A 27,987-nucleotide genomic window follows, 5' to 3' on the forward strand; every position below is an offset into this window, starting at 1 on the left:
AAGCTTTTCTGCTTAACCATTTAAGTACATGTCTTATAGTACTTACTGGTACGTCTGAAGGACTGGTTTTATGTACATACCAGTCCATTTAACACTAATAGTAAGTGGAATACACCACTCTGTATTGAAAGTACTCGGGCAGGTCCATTTACCATTAATAGTAAATATTCTGATGCTTATATAAAAAGAGTTTTTCTACAAAAACTATACAAATACCAGTCTTATAGTACTTGTATGCACTCTGACTGCCATTACACACTGGGGTGTTTTTCCTGGAGTCATTGTCAGACCCTACACTGGTGCAAAGGACTAGCCTGCCATTTTTTCACTTTGATTTTCAGGGTGTCTTTGAATTCAGCTCTCTGTAGGGCGATAATTTTCATTTCCAATAAATGATGAGACATGCTCTGATGCCTAAAACATTACCCAGTTGATATCAGTATAGATAACCAGCATGATTTCTTTCCCACATTCAGACTCTATGTGTTCCTTTCACTTTTTTGAGCAGTGTGTCTAAATAATCGTGCATTTACTGTTAAAGGTAAATGGACTGGTACTTAGAGTTGGAGCGTTTCTTCTCTGAGCATTCAAAGGATGTTGTAGCCTATCACGCACTCTCATACCAGCATTTTTTCTCTATATCTAAGCGCTTGAGCAAACATATCCGATGCTGCTTCTGGGCTTCACTATTTTGCCCAAGGATACTTCAACACGCTGGAGTAGGGAATAGATCCACCACTGAGACACACAGGTGTGTTACTTATCAACAAGCTATGACGTCAGAGATATCTACAGTGCGTTTCCTGCTAATAAAATCCACCCAACTCGACAACAGTAACACTTTCGCTGTAATACATGAAAGGAGGAAATAACTAACACTGAGTTCAAAAGTTGAAAGCAATGGCCAAGTTTGCAAACGAACCCTCTTGTGACCCCTCTGAAATACTCAGCTGGTTTATGTGTCGCAACAATAAACAACAGTTTTAGCGCTTAATTTACTGCGGTCATTTGACTAGTTCACACAAGAACAATAACAGCTAGCTCGTTAGCATAGGTGTGACAATATAAGCTATAAGATAATAAAAAAAAATCCGCCTTTGGATGATAACCCACTATTATAAACGCAAAGTCTACATTGAAAATTACACAAACCTTAATTTGTCTTCATAAAACTGTTGTGCTGAGTGTTGAAATCTTTTACTATCACTATCTCCCATCAAAAGCTACAGTACTCTTCTCCAGGAGATAAAACAAGTTACCTGTTGAACCTTGAAGCCTGCTGATTCGTGATAGGCTGTTTGATGTCCCGACGCCCAGATTAACCAATGAAAAATGCTTCACTTTAAAACAAAATAAAAAAAAAAACAAAACACTTTGATACAAGGGGGTCTATTGTCTACTGTCACACTTAACCACTTCTTCTTTCTCACGAAAAATCAGTTCTGCATTCAAATACCTCTGCATAGGGTACTGCAATAATGTAATGTAGGCCCGCTGCATGTATAAATGTGTCGTAGGCCAGAAAATGTCATTGGAAATGTAATCCAGACACTGACTGATAGAAAATAATGATTTCTAATGCCAGTTCTGTCTTCCCAGCTTCAGTTCTGTGAAACACAGAGACGAATCGCTATAATAATAATTACTCTGCCCTCCCCTCGTGAACATATTTTGAAACCAGGAGATTTACCAGCTAAGATTTACACACCTCTCTAAATTAAACCCAGATAAAATGCCATTCCTCTGAGGGGTGATTTCTAGGGAAAAATGTGCTGGGCCATTCGCTGACTGTTATAAACAGGCAGCGGTTAAATCCTACATGATATATCTAGCTCCTGTAGTGTACAGATTTCAAAAACTACTCAGATGTTGCCATAATTCACATCTGACTTAATGGTGGTGTGTGTGTGTGTGTGTGTGTGTGTGTGTGTGTGTGTGTGTGTGTGTGTGTTGGGTGGGGGTCAAGTCAACCTGCAGGCATCTGGCAGAAATGACTGAGACAGATGGAAGAAAACTGAGGGGGGTAAGTAGAAGTGAAATAGTTATAAAGAAATATAATCTGCAGGTGAAGGCCAGAAAAATGGAGTGCCAGACACAGGACAGGGCGGGGGGCAAGGGGTGGGTGGAATAAAACTATTAGAAGTGAAAATAAATTAAAGAAATGTAAACTGATCGGTGGGAGGATGTAGGAGTAACAGTTCACGCTTAACCTTTGTGTGAATATTTCAAGGATTGTTATTCTTCTGCTCATTTGTCTCCAGTGAGCAGTGCAGTGTGACAGGGAAAAATGCAGAAGTGGCAACAGCTAGAGTTATTGACCCTGCAGCAAAAATAAAAGGCTTCATCCGAACCAGACATGCATCACAGTAAATACACTCATGTACCAGTTACGCACCTTCAGTCAGTCTGTGTTCTCCATCCCAGCAGTTTTTCCTTGGACCCGTTGTTCAAACAGTTTGGTTTATCAGTGATCTAGATTAGGAAATCCTACATTGTGCAATCTAAGACTAGCTAATGCGTCTTACTTATCTGCAGTTTGGGGGGTTTTTTCATCCTGGATGAAATCACCCTGATCCAGATGCAAACTTTTCACAATTACCACATGCCAATTACCAGTTCTCTAAATAAGACATTATCGCCCAGTGTCTGAGAACTGCAGATATAGAGTAATATCCAGCATGCCTCTGCATTGGAACTTCAAGAACTAAATACAAGTAAATATACATTCTGGATCATAGAAAGTGTTTGGTATCTTATAAAAAACAAGAAAAACATGTTAAATGTTATTTTGAAGCTCTGATTTTAGGAGCCCGATATTCAGTAAGGTTTGGATTGCTATAGATCTTCCCTTCTCCTCACAAAGTGTATAAAGCTCCTTAGAGCCTGGTGTTTTTCTACAGTGCCACTTAAACGGTGACTCAAATCAGTGTAAATTACACATTTGTTTTACTACATCTCCTTCAGGAAGTGCACTCTGAATTCAGTTTTCTGCTTGGATGAGGATAACCATCACGCTAACAGTATGATGCAGATGTTAACAAAAACTGCTTTGCATAATGAAATTCATTTCAGAATCTTCTCTTTCAAAAACACCCAAAAGAGTCTTTCAGGAACCAGGAGGGTATTGATGTTGATTTGTTTTTTAGCTTTAGCCACACTGCTGAGGATGACAAGTAGTAACCCCTGTGACACACCAACTGCTGGGAGGTCAGAGGTCCTCCTTACCTTGACAGGAGTGTTTTAAAGCAGGAAGAGCAGAGAGCACAGAGGAAGTGGCTGGATTTTTATGTGGATCTTTAACCCAAGTATCCTGTGTGGGAATAAGTATACATTTTGCTAACTTAGCTTTTTTACTTTTACATGTATATGCAGTCAGGGTGGATACAGACAGAAGGTATGATAGGAAATCATTATTACACATTCACAGTCACAGCTGGGTCCATATTTATTTGGATGCAGACATTTTTGGTTGTTTCAGCTGTTAACTACCACATACTCAAGTTTGTATTTATGCTCTTTATGTAACTAAGTCACTGAGCTTCAGTTTGAAGCTACTCATGTAAAATTGAAGGTAAGTTTTTGAAAGGACAGCTCTTTAATATATTTCAGCCTCCTTTAAAGGGACCAAAGGCAGTCAGACAATCAACTCAAAAGCTATTTTTTGGACTGGGACTGGCTATTCTTTTGTCATTTCTTATTAAATTAAATGTAGTACAAAGTCTAGAGTTGATTTCCAGTGTGGCATTTAAAAGCCGATTCTGTAAACCCACAACATGTGGTCAACGTGGAAGTGAAACACACCACCCTTAGGCTGCAAAAAGCAAAACAAGATAGCAGGAACAAATCCACCATTTTTGAAAGGATAAACTACACTGGTGAATTGGATATATATGTATAAACAAATAAGGAGGTTTGGCCATAAAGGGTAGATTTTATGAGAGCAGGTACAGATGGTTCAGCACAAAGTGCAAATCAACTATCAGCCTCAAGAAGAAAAAGGGCACAACAGGCATTGCAACAAAAGGAAACAAACCTGCAGAAAAGCTGTGGAACAGCACTGTTTTGACACATGGAACTAAGCTCAACCAGCACCAGCTTGGCGGAGAGGGAAAAAAAAGGAAAAGAAAGGAGGCGGCTAAAGATCAGCAAAAGTGCTTTTTGTGCAAAACAAAAAAAGGAGAAAATCCCCAACAAAAAAACAAACAAACCCCAAACTGCAGACAGCTAGTCATGTGCGATACTGCAAATCTTCCTATCATTCAGCTGGCAAGTAAACACAGGGCCAGACACAGACGCTATTAACTTATAAAAGCAGGTTATTTGGGAGAGGACGGCGTTTCATGATTTATGAGAGGACTAATCATCAATGTAGCTATTGTGCACCTTTTAATGACTCCTGGATAACTGGGATTTTTATTTTCCACTATAATTAGTTAACACAACAAAATGCAGCTTTCAAATTTAATTGCATTTTTGAACTGGGTTTTTTGGAGACCTGGAACGTAAATGCACCTCTAAAGCACTTTGTGTTGACTTTGTTTAAATGTGCTGTAGGCTATAAATAAAATAGACGTGACAGTCAATACAAAACATTTCAGACATTTTTCACAGTGCATGTTTGGAGGTACGTTTCTTCATTCCTACAATTAATTTATTTAACACAAATCAGTGGGCTACATCTTGAACTTAGAAACAAAGCATGGTTCCTATTGTCTGTCCTGCTTGTATTGTCGTCAATACCAATACTGGTGTTGACGTTGATCTACCCACCTCTACAGATGGCTGCAGCAAAGCCCTGGTGAAGCATGGCAAAGGAGGACACCTGCTCTTTTGGTATGTCCGTGGGTTTTTCTTCCGGCAAAGGATTTTCCAAGTGTTACAAATTAACATTTTTGGTTATCAGTTAATTCTCTGTCCCTTAAAAAAAAAAAAAAAAAAAAGGAATTTCACATCGAGTTGGCTGTACTTCTCAAAGGGTTAATACAACATTTTTGTTCAGTCTCTCAAACTTCAACTGCATCTGAAAACTGCGTCGCTGTCCAAAAAAAATCTGGACTGCTGTTTGCTATTCAGGGGCTGGTTTACACTGTGCTGATTGCAGGGACGGGAGGTTATGATATGATTGCGTTACTAGTGTGTTACTTCCAGCACTTAACTATGAACTGCTGTTTTGTCCTGGTGAAACACATGCACACAAAAATGGAATACATAAACTTCAATTAAAAACATTCAAACAACTTAACGGCCATGTACAATATTTGTCAGCAGCTAATCAACTAATTAAGTCCAGAGCTGAGATTGCAGATACATGCAGTGTGTAAGCAACAGAATAAACCTCCAGCAGTCTGAGAAAGAAAGAAAAAATAGACAAAAGACAAAGGCAGTCTGGTAAAAAAGAAAACAAAATCTTTATTATTTTTTCTAGAAGTACAGGCCGTTTTAGAAGGAGGTGTTGGGGAAATGTTGGAGAGGTAAAAGCAGCTGAGGAATAGGGCGGAGTCAAATTGACCAGAGGGTGGGGCTAAAACCTAGATTTCTCTAGCTATGCCAGGGATCCCATCGGGTCCCAGGCAGGAAGTACGATGGGATCCTGTTGCATCACTTCCAGGACATCATCGGTCAGGAACCTCTTGTCTACCACCACCTCGTAAACATACTCAGAGAACCAGTCATCCGTCATTATCAGGTAACCTACAGAGACAGAGGGAGACAAGAAGACATCAGGTCAGCTGCTTGGATTCTCCTTGTGATTCAAGTACTCAGCAGAAGACTGACTCTTTTCAATAAATTACCAAAACAAGGAACAAATGTCCGTCAGGTTCTGGTCAAGAATTAGATCAATATAATAGGTAAAGTTAAACCCTAGACCTAAACAATTTTCACATAGAAAAAGGCTTTAACTGTTTAAAATGGCAAAATTGTCTGTGAAACCAGACAACAAGAGTCACAGCACCCAAACTTCAGGTTTGAAATTCACTAGAAGGTTTGCATATTTTGTGGTAGAAACAGGTGTCTGAAAAGCAACAAACAAACAAACAAACAAACAAAAACCCACACACATAATGTATTTTAGAAAACCAAAGTATCTCAACACAAGCATGAAAACACATCTCAGGACTGATTTTGATCACTGGCATGAATCCCGTCTAGGTTTTTAAATACAGAAGTGAGGCCTATCGATTTTGGTCATCGTTATTAAGATGCTATGCAATTCTTTAGAATCAGTTTTCTTTGAAATCTAGATTTTTATGCTTTAAAAAACAAAGATGTACAACTGCTTCCCATTATTGTCTATCGTCTCTTATACATTTGATGATGAGATCATTTCCACAGTTAAATTAACAATTTTGCCGTCCAGAATCTTCAGTCCTTCTGAGTCCAGTCCCATGTTGAAACATTTATCTTTCAGTATATCGATTTAATAGAAAATGAAGAATTCGGCCAAAACACAAACAATGAAAAATGTTTTTTTTCATAAAGGAATATCATAAAAATAATAGGCCAACTCGTGCGTGGTAGAATGTTCCTTCAGCTCTTGTGTTTAGCACCAAAGGCGCCGGCTGAACACATCAGAAAGCTTTACAATGGCACGTTCATCCAGCTCCCAACATCTGTCAATAGCAGCAGCAGCTACACCCAGACCGAGCTGGATAAGAAGCCTACTCTCTCATTGAAATGGAAAACTTGCATGATAATGGAAATTGTTTAGCAGAACTCAGGAAATGAGGCCAGTTAGCATTATTTATCAACATCTCTTGTGCCAATATCACAATCTGATATAGACTTTAAAAAGATTTTTATGAATATGGGAACACACCAAATGTTTTAGTATAAAGTAGCTGCTGTAAAATTCTTCAAATACTAGCTTTTTCGGGGGTCCACTTATTTCCAAATAATTCTCACAGGTAGACAGCACTACACAGACTCATACAAAGCTTATTTTATTAATCTAGCGATAATGCGGTTATGCTTCTTTCATTGCAAGGGGAGGAGTAGAGAGGAAGAAGAATTCAACAGAATGGTCCAGCACACTTTGTTGATGCATGCATGTTTGAAATCCTGCTAAGTGCTCTTTAGTTTTAAACTATTGTTCAACAGGCAAAAGAGCTTTTTGCAGACACGAAGGACCCCCGCCCGTTATAGTTCACACTATCCCACCCTTCAGTACGGCATGCATTCTGCACTTTAGCTATCAGCTCTGCATGCACACCCTGATAAAACCAAACAATGTCTGCTTCCCTCTCCCTGTGTCCCTGTGTGCAGCCGTACAAGGTCAACATGAATGAGTTCAGATTCCTGTGAGTTTACCTTGAGCTTACACTGAAAGGATGCTGGAATAACCTGATCACTTTCTGGATGAGAATCTAGCCCCATACTGAAACGATTAATTAAAATCAAAGATGTCTGTGTGCGTCTTCCGCATAAATAAAAGAGGCTAGAAGCTCGGTGAAACCAGAGCAGCTCAGACCTAGCGCTGAACTGGCCCATATGGGAAGCTGGATTAGAACTGGAAACACTGAACTCAAAGTTCATTTACTTTTCTTTCCCCCCCCCTTCCTCATACCACCTTTTTGCTCCAGCTCTTCCTTTTTTCCTTCCCCCCCACCCTTTCTCGTGTGTTCGGAATTGAGCATCCCTCCAACTGTCAAGTTGACTTATCAATGACGTCAGGGTAACCACAGTTCAAAACAATGTATCGGGGTGGCGTGTGTGCTGTGTATCCGTGTTCTTCCAAGTACGCAAATCTCACATGGCATACTGCCTGGTTCTCACTGCAGTAACCATGTGTGTATTGATGTGAGCTTCCTGGAACCCGCATGTTGGGTGGCATAGTGTGTGTGTGAATGTTGGGTGTTATTTGTTTTTTGGGATAGGCTGAGTGTCCTGTCTCAGACCAGATGGGTATAGTGTAAGCGAGCCACCTATTCAGCTATTCTGAAGTACGCAATCTGGCCCAGAGGATCTGTGATTTTAATCCATATTGCAAAAGAGAAAAGGTGATGTGACAATGATTTAGACATTTGAAAATAGCCATTTTTATCCCGTTTTGCAAAATCTAACTACTGAAATAAACTGCAAAATGCCTAAAAGCATGACTAACACTATATACACCGTGTATTCGCTTTCATTTCATGGTTTATTTTTTAAAAACCAAACAAAACAGCTAGCCGTTTTCCTTATCAGCATGACTAATGCTGCATTTTGTCCTGCTAGCTGCCACATTTTTGAACATTTACAACTTTTTAACCTGACACAGTGGGTAAACACTTGTTACTTATTAGATTAATAATCATGTGAACGTCTGTCAATGACATTTACAACACTTAAAATAGCTGCTGTAGAAAAACCTACTTGAGGGTCACAAATGTACAGCCTTCTACACTCGACTTTCTGACCATCACGAGTTCACCACCTGAGTAATCACACTGCAGCTGTACCCATATTACTTGTAGCCATACAAGCCACGACGGCACAGCCTGCAATGACCGACCATTCAGAACTGTCATTTCTTCCAATGCATATTTCTATGGGTCGACTCAAAAGAGAGAAACTTTGGTGGTGAAATTGCAGAGCAGTGCACGAGTATAAATGTGTGCAGTGGAGTCAGCCACTTGTGTAGACTCAACAAGGTCATTTCAGCTTCTGTAGGTTTGCAGCATAAATTAATGATCAAGTGGAAAAGAATAAATGGATCAATGGATATTAAAATTATATTTATTTGTTTATTTATTTAAACACTTGGGCTCTTTCATAGTGTAAAAAGCAGTTTTATAAATTTAAAATGTTAGTTTCCTTTACAGGACGAAAGAGCAGATAACCGTTTGGGTGAAAATAACAAATCTACAGAATCCTTAAACCCATATTAAACTCTCAGCAATTGAGACAAAATATTACTCTTAAACGGTGTAAAAAGTTCGAGTTGTAAAGTGAGCAGAGTCATAACAACGTCTGTTTGAAGGATTAAAGATGGAGGAAACGGAAAGTTAAAACTCTCCTGAGAGATCCTTTTATGGTTAAAAGAAATATTAAAAGACTAAAGGGAGACATCAAGTCTTATAAATCTTACGAGCACTTTCTTTCTTGGCTTCCTTCTTTTGTTCACTATTCTTTAATTTCTTCAGTTCTTTGTCATTTTCCCCAAATTGCCTCCACATCTACTTCCCTTCTTTTCTCCCCTCAGCTTTTGTCAAACAAACATAGCCTCCAGATTACCCAGTGAACTCCACTTCTCAGACTTTTCTTTTCACAAGAAAAACTTTATTAATTTGGCTGTGGAGGGGCTGGGGGCCCTGGCCTCCCCTCATCTGCTGGTGTTTATGGAATAAGATATGCATGAAAAACACTTCATTTGACTGAGGGGTTTTCACATGTTTTCTCAACAGTCACTAAGGTTTGTGGGTTCAAGCAAATATTGAGAGTAAGTGTGCGTCTCGTTATGTGTACATCTTGTACTGTATGTCTGTGTGTGTGTGTCATGAGACGATCCACCACTGACCTTAAATACTCTCCCATCATTTGGAGTGGAAGCCTAAGCTCAGTAACAGGGCGGTAAGGCAGAGAAGATCAGAGGAAGATTAGGAAAATAAATAAATAAAATAGTGGGCATAGCAACAGTCATCTGGGGCAGTGGTGTGGAGGACCTGTTGTGTTGGGAGGGCTGTTGCATAAAGGAAGCCAAACCTACTTAATGACAGACACCCTACAGTTTTCCATGACTGACTCAGGTTATCAAAATTAAATCTAATATGTGGTTTAAAAATAAAACAAAAAACAACTAGACCACTAAAAAATAAACCGTGGTTCAAAAGTTGAAATTCTTTGTACGCTTCTGGTGTGTTAGACAATCAAAAGGTCTCCATGTCAACAGCTGAGGACCAAAACACACTTTGAAACATTTCAGACCTTAGAGAGACGCATAGAAGCTATTTTTAACATTTACCTTTAGCTCTAATAACTTTATAAAGCACATTAAAATGTGCTTTATAATCACATGTGCTGGTATGGATATTTCATCCCATTTCCAATTGGATGCCTAACTGCTGGGCCTGTATTCAGCACTGTTGCCTCACAGCAAGAAAGTCCTGAGTTCAATTCCACCACTAGGCCAGCGTCTTTCTGTGTGGAGTTTGCATGTTCTCCCCATGTTTTGCATGGGCACTCTGGCTTCCTCACACAGTGCAAAGACATGCAGTTAGTGGCGTTATGTTAACTGGTAACTAAATTGGCCCACGGAGACTTTAACGCATTTTAGTCATGTGCTAGTGTGGATGCGGGCCGTTTTCAAATCTGTCCGGGCTACTGTGGACGTAGTCTGTGTCTATCTGGTATCCCTGCAACAGACTGGCAACCTGTCCAGGGTGTACCCTGCCTCTCACCCTACGACAGCTGGGATAGGTCACAGCCCCCCTAAGACTAATGGACATTAGTTATACATGGCACTGTATATTAAAATGCATTAAAATTATGCTGGTGTTTGGAGATTTATGTAAAAAAAAAATTATCTGACAGATAAGTCAGCCTGCTGGATGTTTGAGCATAGTAAGTCTGTCCAAGGAGACTGTTCTCCACATTTGGCGAGTCAAATTCTGTATTATATGCGTTACTTAATATTAGTAGATACTGAGACAATAATGAGAAATTTCCTATGTTTGGGAAATTACTATTTTTGATAGCTGTGCCTGAGAAGCACACATACAGTCAAGCTAGCTTTAGCTGATAGTTTGGCCCCTAAATATTCAGCGCTGACCAACAAAGGGCCTGACATTCCTGACTCGAGTCCAAAGAGAAAGATTAAACTGTTGCCTGTGAGCTGTGTTGCTTTATCTAACATTCCTTATTTCCTCTGCTATAACCTGCCCTGCAGAAGTGCAGATATTTGCACACAATTATGAGACAGAAGCCAATAGCAGAAATTCCTTTTTTGAATAAGCATGCATAATCTGTGTCAAACTTAAGATCTGTAAATTTCATAACTCTTATTATTTTTTATTTTTTTTAAATAAAGGCCCCCTGCGTTTCTGTTGTGGTGAAGAGGAACATAACCAATTACAAGTTCAAGACCCTGTTTTTAATTTAAGGAACACAAACAGGAAGATGACAGTTTAATCACCCGACCAGAGGCTGACATCTGACAATCAGCGTCACATCAAAGAAATCAGGCTTCTGCTCTGCAGCAAGAGGGTTTCGTGTTACCTTTGTTGCCACGGTCGTCACCCCAGGAGTTTTCCACCCTCCACTTTTCATAGCCTTCTTTTCCATCCTGAGAGACAGAAGGAGAACAAGAGACAATGGGAGATAACAGTGAGACAAGAGGAAAGAAAGTGTCCTGACAGCTGGGGTTACTTAAAAAGGGGGGAATTGACAGCACTACAAAAAAAACTGCAGCGGATTAAAGCAGCGTAAACACACGGCAAGACTTTCATACAATAAACCTTGGGAAATTCTGAGTGTGTGTGTTCTCGCTGGACAGTTTGTATAAGTACTGCATGTACACACGAGTGTACCAAACAGTCACATACCTGTACTGCATGATTGTGTGAGTGTACCTTGTCTGTGACAGCGGTGAGAATCATTGCATGGGTCATGAGAGAGTCGCCATATATCAGTCTCTCTGCCTTTGAAAGGTTCTTCACTGAAACCCCAAACACAAGCTCATGGTTGAACCTGTATGAAATGCACAAAATCATGTGATAACTCCAGCTCCTCTACACACTTATGACAAGAAATGGTTTACTGCATTTGTGATTTGTCATGTTTTAACAATAATAAAATCTGTTTCTGACAGGAACAGTGGGAAGAGATGTAATGACCATAAAAAGCCACAAAACACGCTGCCTTCATAAGCTGGGATTTTGCAGCTAAAAAGGCAGCCCGCTGTTTCATTTCCACTTTGAGCATGTCTGTCTAGAAATGAGGCCACATTAAGCCTCAGCCTCATTCCAGTTATAATTTACTGTTACAAGAAGAGATCTGTGTGAAAGATGAGCTTCAGTGGAGATGAAACCAGACATTCGGCACCATGCTGGTTTGGTTCAGCGGGCAAATTTAAGCCTGGCGCCAGGAACTCAGACACAGATGCTGCTGCTGCTGCACCCGAAGGGCAAAGATGGGCACTTTTCCTGCGTGGGGAGACGGACACCTCAAAAAAGCAGATGCTGTCTGGTCCAGTCAAATGAAGATGTGGCACAGATAAAAATAGTTCCCTTTGTTGTTAAGGCTTTTTAAAGATACCTTTACCACAGTCAAGTGAACAAAACAGATTTTCCCGCTGTTCCTCTAATCCTTAAGTGTAAGAGAAGGGAAAAAAATCCAGTTTCTTTGTTTGGTATGCCAAAGTTTATCTTAAGATAAATCCCTACTTCAACACTTGTTGGAGATTTGTTCATATACTGTACACTGGACATCCTTCAGTTATACTCACACATTCATGTCATTAATGCCCAGCTTGCTGTGGAAATGTTTCCCAACGTCACAACCGAACCACACAGCCTAAGATGGGTGGAAAGAAAAAAAAACCCAAAACAATAATCACAGTTGTGCACACATCTGTGCCTGGAGTTGTGCCCACTTGTGCCAACGTACCTCTCCATCCTTTATGGACTCAGCTGCAGCTTTTTTCAGTAGCTGGATGGGCTGGTTGTTGTACAGAGTGCTGCGACCACCAACCATGTTACCCAAGAACTCGACACTGTACAGCTTTCCATAAGGATTCTGGGGTCGAGGGTCATTTACAAGGCAGACCTGGGGATAGAGGAAATAACCACACAAGATCAGAGTTTCTACAGCTACACAAAGACCACAGAAATCTACAGGCTCTCCATCTGTGGTGTCCAAGGGGGTCACTTACTTTGTCCTGAATGTTGTATAGGGGTTTCACATGCTTCCTGTAGAACTCCTGAGGAGTGAGCGGTCCCATGCGATTGAAGTTCTTATCCTTGTCCCTGTACTCCCAACAGATGGTCTCAGGAGGGCTGCCTAGACAAACACTGGCCACTCGGAAAACCTGCACAGCACAAAGACAGTTTAGATAAAGGTTTGGCTTTAAAGTCTATTTAGCATTTGTAGACAGTTTAAAGCAAACATGGCACATTTCAGCAAACTCTACATTTTAATAAGGCAAGCAGAGATTCCTACCAATTCACCTCAACTACAGAGACGGAGGGAGCCACCGCTTTCACTTGAGCCTGTATATTCAATATTCCTAATTTGCAAACATCTGTTGTCCATCCCTGCATACCCTTGATGAGTACCAAGACCTCTTCCAATTATCCCTGCATTTTCCCACTGCTGCGCTTCCATTCTTTTCCATTTGCAGCACACACACCCCTTTGCCCTTCCACCATGTGCGTCTTCCTTCAGTGCAGAAGTTCAGAGTGAGTTCTTGTGGGCTAAATCAGGTTGTTTGGACTGGGCCGTCTGTCAATCTGGCCCTCCTAACCCCTGATATAGCTATCTCTGGAATTTCCCCCTTAAGCTTTTCAATACTCCCATCCTCTGTTCTTTTCCCAAGACTGAGCACATACTTTTCCTATGAAATATGATTAATACGGGACTGAGAAATTAATCATTGTATCGAGACCATTATTCGCCGCAGATAAAAAGAGGGCCACTAGACAGTGACACATTGCCTTGGCAATGTATCGCTTCAGTGTGTGTGTTAAAGGACTAAAGGAAACCTAGCTCCTGTGGCAGCGCTTTCCTGACCTTTACACACATTTTAAATATCCCATTATATAAAGTAGAATGTAGGAGCCCCACTCCAGAAATGGTCACATAGTGGAAAAAAGGCATAAATTCAGGCCAGTCTTAAACAAACAAACCAATCCCCTCTTTGTTACAGAAATGTGTAAAGTCACAAAAATACAGACGCACACAAAAATACACACTTGCGCTGAGTCAACAAAAGCATCTGCTTAAGCTCCCCACACCTCTGAACTACCCAATTCAGCCACTTTATTTAGACTGCTCTGTGGGCAGGAGGACACACCAGGGTGTCCATCCACTCGCTAGGTCTTAAAAAACACCCGTCGGGCTCTACTCCCTTTTCCTCCGGTTCCTGCATTTAATCTCTCCTGACAAATTGAAACATTTCCACTTGCTTTACAGTTTTCTTCTTTCTGATGCCCTGACACATACAGCAAGTGTCGCCCTTAACACCAGCCTTGTACATTCTCATCGGACCTGGCAATGTAAGTAAAGCGACTGTGAGGAGAGGAGACCTTAGTCAAGAGAATAAACAGCGACAATGACATGAGAACAGGATCAATATAGAAACACCTGCTGCCTCAGTGACTGACATGCACGAGTGATGGGGAAAGAGGGACAGGTGGGGGGGATACAGAATAGCAAGTTTGCAAAATATTGGGCTCTCTCTTTCACATCTCAATGTAATGTGTCTGATTTGATAATGTCAGAGTAGGTTTGAAATTAATTTCCACAACTCCAAGTTGCAAGCTTTTTCTAATTTGACTCTCAGAAACCACTTCAGTGAGTTAAACTGTCTAAAGATTTGTAAATTCCTATTTTGAGACAGTTTACAATGATCCGAGCCAAAGCCCCTCGATTCTTTCCTAAACCCAACATGCGTTGTTCATAAAAATCTGCAGGGCTCCATCCGTGTTTAGATTCTAACTTCAACAGCCATGTCATTCATATCTTAATATTCTAAACATCTGAACTGTTAACAGGTTTCAGGAACCAGCTGTTGTAAGTGATTATGATGGAGTTTGTCAACATGCGGCTTTCTTTTCAGCTCAGTCTGTAGCGGAAGACCCACCTCAGGTCTGTCTCCATTCTGTGACATAGTGAGTTTGCATGTCTTGGTACAAACAATGAGCCGAATGCACGCTATTGGGGCTAACCCTGGCTAATGCTTGATAGCATCTGCGCTCCAGTGTTGAAGACACTGGCCCGAGTTGGCTCGAATTAGTAAAACGTACACAAAAGCTGAAAGAAGTGATTAAAAAGCAATTTACACATTTAATATCATTGCAGTTTAAGAATAATTCACAAAAGTTGGTACAAAAACCACAAAAAATTAATTTAGCCGTCAATACTTCCACATTTGTAACATGCTATAGCAACAGCTTTAACTTGCAATCCTTGTTTCTGCTTTAAAAACAAACTGAGCGGTTTCTGTCATATCAGGCCTGCTTTCAGAACAAAATGAATGAGTGTGCATCAGAAATTAGTGAGAGTGATCAGCTTTACTGGTGCTAATCCGTATCCCTATTCTAATGGTCATTGAATAGAAACCATGTCTTTATGGATATACATTTACATCCAAGTGTCAAATCTCTTCGTTAACAATACAGAGGAGGGCGTCAAAAGTCATCTTTATGGAGTAAAGGGTTAAAACATACATTTGATGGTTGAAAATGTTCTTGGATTGGCACAATTTGCCGAATTGAGGAAAACCATGCACCTCGTTGTTACTCTGACATAAATTTATAACCATTGTCTAGAAGCTGGACTTGTGAGTGTAAGCAAATGACACCATGCAAACAGTTTGGATAAAAATGAGTGAGGTTTTGATTAAACTTCCATGTTTTGTAAACATGCAACACATGTGGGCATTGTTAAATTCCTGCAATTGTGCATGAAAAAAAAAAATTCAAGAAATGTGGGTGGACAACTCTAAAGTGGCTATTCTGAGGCTGCAACGACTGCAGCCGGTAACAAAGACATATGTAGGAACCCACCCACATCGAACAACAAATCAACTGAGCCAACAGCCTGCAGCGCAGGGTGTGTGAGCTGTGGTAAGAGGGTTCCTCTGCGAGTTGATGGCTGTCTCGTAAATTAGACTTGTCTTAAGAATCTCTCTCTGTATTCAGAGCCAAGAGCAGAGCCGCACATGGTGTTTCTGATTCCATGACGCAATGGAGCATGGAAAGGGTACGGTGGTGGCGTGAGGAATACCATCTGTGTATGTTTCATGTGTGTGAAGTGCTGCATGTGCATGTATAGTTTCCAGTGATTGTGCCTTTGTACTGTCTACTTGTCCACACAAGTGACAGAAGAGAAACCCCGATGCACATCTGAGAGAGCATGAAAGAAGAAGGCTGCCTCAACAACGCATGTATGGACACAGGAATCCTAGCAGCAATAACGACAAACTGTCAGCGCACAGTGGTGATTTGAACGCCGTTTCTGCAGGTGCATTATGAAGTGGGTTAAGGCTCTTTTGCCAAGGTTCTTAAATAAATGTTATGTGGTTTGAGTCAATGTGCCTGAGCAGTGTTAACACGCACACACAAGACTTGATTCTTCACACGCAAAGAGATTCATTCAAATCAAGCACACCCCAGGTACAGTAAGTGGAAGCAGAAGCAGCGACCCAGGGTTTCTGTCACGGGACTGTGTGTGGGGCTTGGTGATGAAGACCAGGGCACAAGCGCAGCTGCCACGTTTGGCGGGTGGACAGCATCACTTCCACATGCACCCAAGTAGGACTGGCACTTTAATCCTGAGAAACACGTGTGCACACATGGATGTAAATCCACATGAACATGCAGCAGTAACACTGTGTTTTCAGACAGAAGTCTGGAGGTACACAGGGTTCTTGTGTCCACAAACACTGTTTTGGTTCTAAACGAGATGAAATAAACAGTGAATTTTTAATCTTAAACACAGGTTTCTTAAAGCCTGCCTGTCCTGCATGAACTTGGGCTCACTATTGGCTTGGATGGTGGTATTGTGAACTGGCTGCAAAGCCTCTGGTAAAATGTCTGTCATCGAAGGTTTGACATCTTGATCCTAATTTACAGAGTTACTATTTAGGAATGTTGTTAAAGCTACAGCAACATGGGGATGAGGCCAATCCCAGCTGTCACGAGGCAGAGGCAGGGTAGACCCTTGACAGGGTGCCAATCTGTCCCAGGGCTAATGGTGAATGGACTGTAGGACAAGCCAGAGTACTCTGAGAGAACCCATGGACAACATGCCCTCATACCTACATACAGAAAGGCCTCAGCCAGGTGGCGGATACGAACCCAGGACCTTCTTTCTGCGAGTGCTAACCCATGTGCTGACCCAATGACGTTAAAAGTTATTAGTTGACTAATCGTTTAAACATAATCAATGAACTGGACACGTGGATGGATGGATAGATATAAGAATCATTATACAATTTCGTCTGATAAGCAATAAATAAATAAAAAGACACCTCAACACTTCAAGTAAACCATCCAAACAAATGTCTGTTATGATGGTGAAAGCAAAACTCATTACTAATCTCAGCAAACCATGGAGAAGACTTATGATCAAATACAGAAACTATGGTATAACCCCATTCACAGAATAAAAGTTTAAAGAAATTTAACATTTATTCCCTTATTGCATTTGCTGGGAGCATCCCATTATGAACTGCGATCAGAATAATTTGGTTCCATTTTGTAAAAAATAAATAAAAAGAAATGAGTGCGGTGCCTCACAAAACAAAACACTTCCAGGTGTACATACAAACATGCTGACAAACCTCTGTCCTCCCACCCGGTCCTCCATCTTTACTCTTGCACAGCATGTGTTGGTGGATGTACATGTCTTTGTGTTGATGGCTGGGCATCCACCGAGCGACTGTTTAAACAAGCAAACAGCCAGCAGCACAAAACGACCTAACAGCTGACAACAAAAGCTGCTTAACCGGACCCAATTGTCTCAACGGAAGCTTGACTGATTGATCGATTGACCCACCCACATACACAAGAGCCGTGAATAAAGCTTCACACCAACATAGTGCAACTTGCCCAGTGTTCAGAAAGCACACACGCAAGCACACTGTGTACCACATGTAGTCCCCCTTAAACACGTGTTATGCTCATGACGTGTTGCATGTGTTTGTTTACATGTGCCTGCACACCTTTTATTGTATTGTCTCTTTGAGGTAAACCAGCATCACTGTCCAGCATTAGACGTCGGACTGTTCCATAAACAAGATCACTATCAGCAACTTTGTCACATGAGAGGTAGTGTGCAGGTGAATGGACACAAACACAAAATGTAGGTCAAAACACTGTCTGCACATTAGAGAGAAAAAAAAAAAAAAAAAAAAAAAAAAAAAAAAGGCCCAAGATGCATTTACTGCCTTTACAAAAAGTCAAATGTGAATGAGCACTGTAAGAAAAACAAAAGTCATCATGCATCGGCAGACAAATGCCAACATTTGTCTGGTTCTATTTAAAGGAAACCTTTCCTTAATCATTTATAAACAAGATGTTGTCAGTGTTATGAGCCTGGAGCCAACAGAAATGCATTTGTTTTTGTTTACTTTTTTTAAACATACAGCAGCGGTCCCCAACCTTTTTGGCGCCACGGACCGGTTTATGCCCGACAATATTTTCACGAACCGGCCTTTAAAGTGTCGCGGATAAATACAACAAAATAAAATTAGTAAAATTAGAAGATTTATTCATAACACACGTGAAAAGACCCAGGAAAACCGAGTTAACGATAAAAACGATAACAAAATAACGCTGAAAACCGATTAAAAACCATACATTTCACACCTGAGCCTCAACTCTCGCGGCCCGGTACCAAACGACTCACGGACCGGTACCGGTCCGAGGCCCGGGGGTTGGGGACCGCTGACAGAGTATTGTGTTCTCCCTTTACCTTGTCTGCAAATGCATGTCTCTGCAACGTGCACTGATGTTTAACTATAGCGCTGGGATATTATAAATGCATTTCTATAAAACCAATTATTTATCATTGGAATTTAAAAATCTCAAATTCTCTTATTGGACTTGGGAAATTTTGATACCTACATACTAGATGTCACAAACTGGAACTATTGCTTTGTAATAAATTAAAAGTTGCTGACAACTTCATATAGAAATTGAACACATCACCAGGTAATGTTTAATCTAACAATAATTGTTCATAGACACACTGAATACATATAGCCTGCTCTGAGCATCTCAGTTATGTATTATTTGACAGCTCCCTCTTCTGGTAAAAGTGGAACAATGTTACAAGAGCTGCACATTTTCCATTCGCTTTCGACACTTCTGTGTCTCTGCAGGTCTTACTTCCCGTTTCTAAAACTACAACAGAACTACCAACTTCTGCTCTCTTTTACACCCTTCTGCTTTTATTTCCACTGCTGCAGCCATCAAATCTGTCCACCTGTCACAACTCTGATCAACTAAAGATGAGAACCCCCTCAAACCCATGTCTTTAAATCTGCTGATGAATGAAGCTTGATCAATTAATAAGAAGAAATAACACTGAGTGAAAAGAAAAAATTAGAGCTGTAGACTGGAACCGGAGCTTACACACAACTCGTCAGTAAAATGTACCTGAGAACTCACAATGGCTTTTCACACACTCTTCTATTGGTTAACCATTTGTATTTTTTATTTTTACCTGAAAAATTATTTTTGGAGGTATTGGGGTAGCTGAGAGGGTATATGACGCTGCCACCTAGCAAAGAGCCTGGGCATTCAGCCAGGTGAACTCAGCCCTTAGAGTTCCTGAATTTTTGGGAAGTAGCACACTTTGAGGAACGAAGGAACTTCTGAATAAACGTGGGACCTCTAGAGCAGTTGCCTGGCTCTAGAGGTCCCACGTTTATTCAGAAGTTCCTTCGTTCAAGCACAAACTGTGATCCTATAAAAGTTTGCAGTGCTCTGAGAAAAACACAAGCAAACAAAGAAACTGCACATGCGATTTCAGCCTCACCTCCTCTATCATGCTGTCCATAGCTTCAGACAGTTCGCCTTTACTGGCATCGCTGGCCACCATGTTCCTCAGTCTTAGGCAGTATTCTCTCAGCTGCAACACATCATGAGGTAAACAGTCAGGATGGGCTCGTTGGCATTATGAGACTTCTAGCTGGACACATATGTGAGCTCCGTTTGCTTTGAACTGAAGGAAGTGTGCAAAAGTACCTTATGATTGAGGATGTCATTCATTCTGCGTGAGGCCTCTGAGCTGTGTGACTCTGGGAAGCATTTCTTTGGAATGACGCCATACTTCTCTGTAGACAGCACAACATTAAAAAACTTAATTAAATAATAAAAATAATATTATTTTTAAGACAATAACAGGCCAGAGATTTTAAATCCAATGAAGCTCACTTTCCAGTATGAAATTAACTGGGGATCACTATTCTAGTTAATTTTATATATTAAAATTAATATATTATTTTTAACCTATTCAATGTTAAGTTCATTGAACAGGTTATTCAATGAACTTAACATGAACCACTGTGCAATGATAAGAACTAACCAATGAGATTGACCAGCATGTCCCACTGCCCTCCATCATTTGTTGGATTGGAGAGAAGAAACTGGACCAGGCGTCCATCCACTGGCTCCTTCCTCTGTGCCGTCTCCACACAGGCTTGAAGGAAGTAGTAACAACGCTCGATCTGAGAGATAACAACAAAAACAGAGACTGTCAAAGTAGACAGTCGACCACATGAGACTTGAAACAAAACCAAAGAAGAAGAAAAAAAAAGGTACCAGAGAGGCATCGTTCAGCTATCATTAGACTTATTACATATTTAAAGAGCTACTGTCATCAACTGTAATTTGTTAAAATTAGTTTTCATTTAAGACTTTATTGAAATTAGTTAAAAATCTAATGCAATAGCTGATAACTTAAGGAGAGTTTTACTGTTTCTTTGTTTACTACTAATACCACAGTAGCTGAAGCTCCCATATCTGGCACCTGCCACAAAGAAGGGGTGTGTTTATGATGGGCCTGCTAAAAATACACACAGTTTAAAAGAGAGCGATGACGGCATTTAAAAAAAAAAAAAAATCAACAAGGAGTCACCGTGACGTTGGTCCGGGTGGAGCACTGACAACAACGCACAAAAGGGGGTTTTAGGTGGGACAATGACTGTATAGTAGAAAAGGTGCAGCATAATAACACCACACCAGTGGCACATGCATGCACACGCAGTGTCCCAACTCCAAAACAACAAAAACCATCCATTTACCAGAATGTTACATCACCGAAATGTACCAAAATAATAATAATAGTAAAGGAGTGAAAAAGCCCACAACCATAACCAATATGTGGTGTTACTGTGTGTCTTACCTTGTCCCAGAAAAATAGATAGGACTGACTAAACTCAAACTCTTCTATGTTAAACTTTTTCATGAAGGGCAGTCGCATGACGTTGAGGCACGAGAAGATCCAACATCTCCCTAGTGATTAAGAGAAAACAGATTTAGAAATATGCAGGTTAGTAAAGGCTTAATGCGCAAACAGCAATATAAAGCCATCCTTGTGCGCTTGTGATGATAACAAGTATCACAAAAACCCTGAAAGACTAGGATCGCTTGTTTAATTAGATCCCTTCCCTTCAATGAATAACAGGGCTGTAGTGGACCAGGATTTCTGCAGCTGAGACCGATTGGGTGGTTCATTAATTAATAATTGGGTGGAAATTTAAGGTTTTCAATTTGCTGAATGCTGAAATTAAAGGGCAGCAATGGCTGTCAACAGGGGCTGATACACGGCTTCATCCGTTTCTAAACAGCAGCCTTCTCTTTTAATGCGGCTTTAATTTCTTTCTTATTTAATCTATTTTTGAGGCAAGACTAACTTTGGTAGCCCACACCATCCCCACCAACACATGAGTCATTCCAGCTGGATCTCTCATGAAGGCTGTGAGGTGCTGAAATCCACATAGTAGAACAAGCCAACCCAAAGATGTGTCAGCTGACCCACCAGAGGTTAATGCCAAACTGTGCAAGTGAAACATGCTAAAAAGGGGAAAATAAACTTGTTATTTCAGTGAGAAAAATATGTAAACACAATGCAAATTTTACATTTCATGCAAAAACTATAAATTATGACAGAAGCTCTGAAAGAGGGAGTGTGGCGTACTTTACATACATGCAGAGAAACCACAGCAATGATTAATATACAGTATATATTCCACATTACACACTCCCTCTGACAATATAAGGAAATAAAAAGTAATGCTGCTTCCAGTCCAGCTAAACGACAGGTCAAACCCTCTTCTTTCATCTGCCCCCTTTAGAGGTTGCCATAGAAAATCTGTTTTTTATCTGAGTAAATATCACAGATAATTGTGTCACAATACACCGATACCGTAAAGAATCAGCTGTAATGTTTTGACTATTACAGAATCACTGTGTAATCATAGCATTATTATTATCATCGGCTACGTATTACTGTCATATCTTGAGTTAAGACTGTGATTCCCACTCCTGGCAATAATTAATCAAATATCCAGCCATGTCTATTCATCGTTTGTCATGTACAACTGCAATCAAATTATATGTTAGGAAAAATAAAGTGTTATTTGCTTCAGAAATGACATCACTAACCGGTGTGCGCCAACTGTCAACGGTTTGAACTGTAAAATGTTGCTGTGAGGACAAATATACAACATTACTAAATTCAGTGTGTTAAGCAGTAGGGCTGGGCCATATTATACCGTTCACGGTAATACCGGTATAATGTTAGACAATGATAGGAAAATGAAATATCGCGATAGAATATGAGTAAAACGCGCATGCGCAGTGCCTTTGTTTTCATACGCACATGGCCGATTGTTGAGTGAAACAGATGAACCAGAATTGGTTTGTAAAAATGGTACAACTTCAGTGATGTGGAACTGGTTTGGTGTTTGTCCGTCAGATACACGACAAAGCACTTTTTTTTTTGCAGAACATGCAAGCGGCCGTCGTTATTGTCGTATTTGTCGGACTAAGATGCTCTTAAATCTGGGAGTAATCTGGGTCCTAAACCCCCCTCTTCAGGTCAAACGAACGCTGCACTGAGAGTTAAAAACTGTCTAAATTCTTTCATCTTTAATAAAACGATCAGCATTGCTGCTTTACCAGCTGTAACTATGAAGTTTAACTTCCAGGCATCCATGAAAACAAAAGTTATTACATTTAACGGAGTTAGAAGTTAGCAGCAAGCTAGCGGAAGTTAGCTCGCTAGTTACCTAAGCATGATATAGCATGTTCTGACTGAGAGATTTCTGAAAAAAAATCAAACGTACTTCTCTGCTATCACTTCCAACATAAATGAAGACAGGAAACTAAACAGCAGTGACGTTTGTAGGGTTACTGAAGTTGGGCTAGCTGGTATATAAGGATGTGCTACGTGATCGCTAGCGACACAGCTATCTTAGCATAACATAAACAGTGAAGCTGGAGGACGAACACTAACACTTTTCCACTTATAAAAGTTAACGTGAAGGTTCCTCATGGTTAGAGACAAATGCAATCGCATGGCAGGATGCTGTAAACGGACCAAACTTCAGTCAGGAGAACAACTGAGATAATCCATCCACAATACGAGGTTAGTCATTAATATACTGCAACAACATGGGAACAGAGCAGCTGCCAGAGAATTCAACATTAATGAATCAATGGTACAGAAGTGGAGGAAGCAAGAAGAATGAGTTTAATAAAGTTTGATTTATCTGACTGCTTTGTTTCACTTAATGTGCCTTATAATCAATCCCGTGCACCTCATGGTCCGAAAAATACGTACTGCACACTGCAGTTTAATGTTGCAAAGCACCTCTTTTTAACTTCAGTGATATTATACATGGTTATGCTCAGGATATGTCAGCCCATTTCTACTGGAAATGCCTTTTGGTTAAACTTTCAGCAAGGAATTTGCATTTGCACTGTTAAATTTTTATAAAGCTTTAATGTACATAAAAACCAGCTTCTTGTTTAAGTGAAAATAAATGGAAGGTTGTCTTTTTGCGCTAGTAATGTTGTGGAGTTGTATTTTGTCTCGCATCAATTATATCGTCAGTTATATCGTTATTGCAAATTTTCAAATATATATCGTGATAAATATTTTTGGCCATATCGCCCTGCTCTATTAAGCAGCTGTTTGGGTTGACTGACAGGTACAGAATAATACACCCAAATGCAAATGTAGAAATTATCCACGTCGTTCTTGATATTAAAAATAAACACATAAAACAAACTGTTTTAAGTTACTGCTAAATATTTTGCACATAGAAGTTTATTTATCACCATCAAACAAGGTGTAAACATTTTGAGCATCTATGACTGGTGGCGGATTCAAAGATGACAATGAAAACTAAAAATGGGAATGATTTCTAAATGAAACAGACAATAAGTGGCACCCCGACACATAAAGAAGAGCATAAAGCATCAGGCGGCCCCCGGCTGATCATTGACTAGTTTTGGATAAATGGCACATGGGTGGCACAGGGGTGCCGTAGTTAGCACCTCATAACTCCCGCCATTTTTTGCTATGAGGACGGGGTTCTTCAGCAAACACTCTAAAGCTTTCCAGGCTAATGAGTTCCTTAATGATATAAATCAAAACTGATTTCTGAACAACCCTAATTTCAAAAATCACTTTTGGCATCGACCTGGCACTGTGAAGGGCACGTGGCTGGAAACTTGAATCCTTTTGGGCGATGGCCAGTCCCCCCTGAAACATGGCATTTCAGGAACACCTTACCCAAGCCATTCAGCCCTGCTAATACAAACACTTTAAACATGCATCTTGTGCAGAGTACATGTGTATGCAACTGTATTACATCATGTCCTACCTGAGTTTTTCTGGTTGGTGATGGGCTTGCCCTCTGTGGGGATAGAGTGCTGGAAGATGTGCACAGTATCCTGTACAGTCTGCCGGTGAAGACAAACCTCCAACGGGTCGATGCAGGTTGACACATTCTGGGCCAGCAGATAACGCGGCTCAGACCGCATCCGCTTAACAAAGGTTGCTACCTTCTCTTGACTCAAACCTTTAGGAACAAGAAGTGGGAAACAGGGAGTGTGATGGGGAAGAGGAAAAAAATAGGAAGGGATGGAGAGGGAGGACAACTAAAGTTAGCACATTATAGAAAAGCTAATATGGCTAGACATTCAGACAGATTGTCTGCATCCAAAAGTGGAATTTCCTACCGCTCCAATTCCCATGACTCAACTGTGCGGTTTAAACATGCACACTTCCCACTTAAGAGCTATCTTTTGAGTACTCATGCACTCAGATGTCAGAAAGATGCCTCTAATACCAGATCAATAGTCATAAACTAAGACCATATGCTTTATTGAACATAACCGCCTGGTGCTTCACTTCTTTTTTCCACAGTCCACACAGAGGTTACATTGAAATCTATAAAAGGTACCCTATACGATTAAGATTAGCCCTCTGATAAAGAATAAAGAATATTCTGGGTACATGGAGAGGCAGTACCAGCAAAAGAGGACTAAAATTAAGAAAGCTTTGTAGTAGCACTACTACAAGTTGCCCCAGGGAGCTGAGGGCTGGTCAGAGCTGGCTGCTGGGATCACTCATCTGGCTCCATCTGTGAGAGGAATGCACTGGAAAGCCCGTCCAGTCCCACTGGATGTGGGTAAGAAGGGGTGTGCGTGTGCACACATACAGAATCAAACTGGCACTAGTGTGTGTGTGTGTTTTATTCCGTCAAATAACAGCATAGAGCAATTAAACATTGAGAGGGACATTGCCTAGTCATGCATGCTGCCTCGAGTTCAAATCTCTTGCTCAGCTGCATTCTGTTATTTTCCATCAACACAAAGCTCAAATGCACTGACCATTGCAGATTAGGACAGTGTCAAATCTCATTAGCTGCTGCGTTATCAAAAAAAGAAAAATGGGAGAAAAAAAAATGTAGAAGCCAGCCTAAGGCAAAGAGTATTCTGGGAGTGCGGCCTCAGTCATGTGTCAGCGCAACACGGTTTTCCTTAAGCCACAACAGCTAAAAGTTATGACACTGATCAGTATGGATAGATGAGGAGGACATGTGTCAAAGGGTCAGCATGTAATAGTAAAAGCCAGCATCTTATTTAAATAGATATCTGATAGGAGTGTGTGCACCTGTGTGTGAAGAAACGGGAAAGACTCAGCCCAAACAAAGTTAGTTGGCCAGGCTTTTAGCCAACAACTGAGTGCATGAATGGTGAGGACAGAGATCAGGGTGGCTTTCTATGGAAAGGGGCCAAGCACAGGCAGCCAGGGTGACTTGCAAATTTACACACCAGTGCTCTTACAGCTGGCTTTACATTAGCCAAGCACTTTATTATCACTGCTCCATAGAGCTGGAATACAGACTTTTAAAAAAAGGAAACAGGCTTAGGAGGTGGTCATTGTTGCTGTCAGCTTCACAATAAAAAAAAAGACAATATTGAAATTCTTAATGTTTTTAATTTGTTTAATTTCAACGTATTTTTTATTGTTAAATGTTGCTGTGTAAATCAGGGCAGCTGGCTAACACAGACCTTAGGTTCAAGTTCAAAAGTCAACCTTTGCCCATGAGCATAAAAAGAGTTGTAAAACAAAGTAGGGAGTATTCCTCGGCTGATTGGGGTGGTTATTGAGATCTACTGAAAAATAAATGAAACTATTCTATTTTCTGGTAAAAAGCAGGGTTCCCCAAACAGAACTCTCACTTCCATGAATGGCCACGACTTTAAAGAGTCACTGTGGCATTTCCAAGACGAGCTAGCTACTCTCTGGCTAATAAATCCCGTTCCTGGAAAGAGTTCCTGACGCCTGAGCAGAGGAGCAAGATTAATGTATTTAAGATTGTGATGTTGGCACCGTGCTGACAACCCCATAACCCGTCGGGGGGTGAACTGTCAACCTAGCTCACAGAGGGATGGCCGGCATAAAGTCGTGCTAGCAGGCTGGCATGCTAACGCAGTGAATGCTAACGGGTTAGCTCGGTCAGCTGTCATTCTCCTGCAACCAAATGCAAGCTCCACTCATCCAGGCAGCCACAAACACTGAGAGGGGACACAGTGACATTCAACCTACCAGTTTCCATGTTGCCGAGAAGCTTGAGGAGCGTCAACTGTTGTCCAGGAAAGTCGCCGGCTCTTTGTTTATCTCACCGACAGTCTGTCAGTGTGACCACGGGGTGCGCTCGTTTATGGACTCCTGGCTAAGTCTTTGACGTGGCGGCTGGGCGGGGTTTGAAAACTGCAGACAACATTAGCTCATGAAGACGATTCACATACTTTATAAGGGCACAGTCCCTTTCCCTGCTCACATTTACATCTCTACTGCACGCATTTTACTCTTTATTTATTCAAGAATATAAAATCTAACTTAGTTTAGTGTAGTTCTACTCAAAATTTAGCTTAAAAATAAAAAGCTGTTATCTGTAACAAAGTAAGGAAATAAAACAAATATTTTTACACTGTTTTCCTAATTAGTCAACATTTCCTTCTAGTAGCTTACAAAGGAGTAATTGTTCAGTGTGAACACTTTTTGCCCATGTATGCAAATCATGTTACAGAGAAAGGGACAACATTAGATATACTCAACTTTAGCCAGCATTTTCAGCCTCTGTGGGTTTCTCAGCTAAATCGCATGAATAATAACCTCAGCTGTAAATGCAGGCAAAATTAAACTAAAGTAATAACGCTCACTACTGGCGTCTGTAGTTTTTTTTTTTTTTTTAGTTTCTTTCCAAAAGGAAGCATCCTTCTCACTTCCTCTGTATTTCCTGCACAGCACTGTGGAAGATAAGCAAGCGCTCCCAAAAGTTAAAACTGAAAGATTTACCGCATACGAAACGTCCGGTTTTCAAAATAAGATCACGTGCAGCACTTTTTTAGCGACACAAGCGTCACATAGGACTTAGCAGGTGTTGTGCCAAAAAGTGATTGTCTGCCAAAAACTGATTTCCAGTGTTTCTGTGTATTTTTTATGTGTAATATCTTTACGTATGTTCGTAAATAGACTTCGGTGAACAGGGGATACAAAGGGGTTACATAAAGAATTAAAAAATTATCTGTTTTTTAAGTATCTTTACAACTTGTACTTACATTATAACCAATCCGGTCCTTTATCCCCACTTAAAATATTTTTACAGAACTATTGTAATATTTGCTGCCATTTCTGCTGTCCTGTTGGGCAACTTACTCTTACAAAATACATTTTTAATGTTAATGAGATTTTTTTTACTGCATAAATAAAGGTTATATAAAAGTCGCTGCCAAAAACTGATTGCGGCTTGTATCTTGC

General features: G+C 40.5%; 1 protein-coding gene across 1 annotated transcript; it reads right to left on the reverse strand.

The window, feature by feature from the left end:
• Positions 1-5,384: 5,384 nt before the first annotated feature.
• Positions 5,385-26,929, reverse strand: blmh (bleomycin hydrolase). Its single transcript, XM_086260938.1, has 12 exons — positions 26,773-26,929; positions 24,539-24,736; positions 21,049-21,158; positions 20,230-20,371; positions 19,890-19,978; positions 19,681-19,773; positions 12,848-13,003; positions 12,583-12,741; positions 12,422-12,489; positions 11,547-11,664; positions 11,194-11,260; positions 5,385-5,691 (listed from the first exon to the last, which is right to left on the reverse strand). The coding sequence occupies exons 1-12, from the start codon at positions 26,780-26,782 to the stop codon at positions 5,543-5,545; spliced, it is 1,359 nt and encodes a 452-aa protein (XP_086117064.1). The 5' UTR covers positions 26,783-26,929; the 3' UTR covers positions 5,385-5,542.
• Between the last annotated feature and the right edge of the window lie 1,058 nt (positions 26,930-27,987).

The sequence above is a fragment of the Aulonocara sp. 'chitande type north' Nkhata Bay genome, linkage group LG14, assembly GCF_057382095.1.
Source record: "Aulonocara sp. 'chitande type north' Nkhata Bay isolate Kocher_YH1m ecotype deep benthic linkage group LG14, A_spYH_male_GT1.1, whole genome shotgun sequence".
NCBI classification, from domain to species: Eukaryota; Metazoa; Chordata; class Actinopteri; order Cichliformes; family Cichlidae; genus Aulonocara; species Aulonocara sp. 'chitande type north' Nkhata Bay.

Bases quoted from the DNA above. Each gene is read 5' to 3' on its own strand.
- blmh (XM_086260938.1), bottom strand. The intron at 20,372-21,048 runs GTAAGACACACA...GTTATCTCTCAG, and splicing joins ATCTATTTTTCTGGGACAAG to ATCGAGCGTTGTTACTACTT. The intron at 19,774-19,889 runs GTACTTTTGCAC...GATGTGTTGCAG, and splicing joins ATGACATCCTCAATCATAAG to CTGAGAGAATACTGCCTAAG.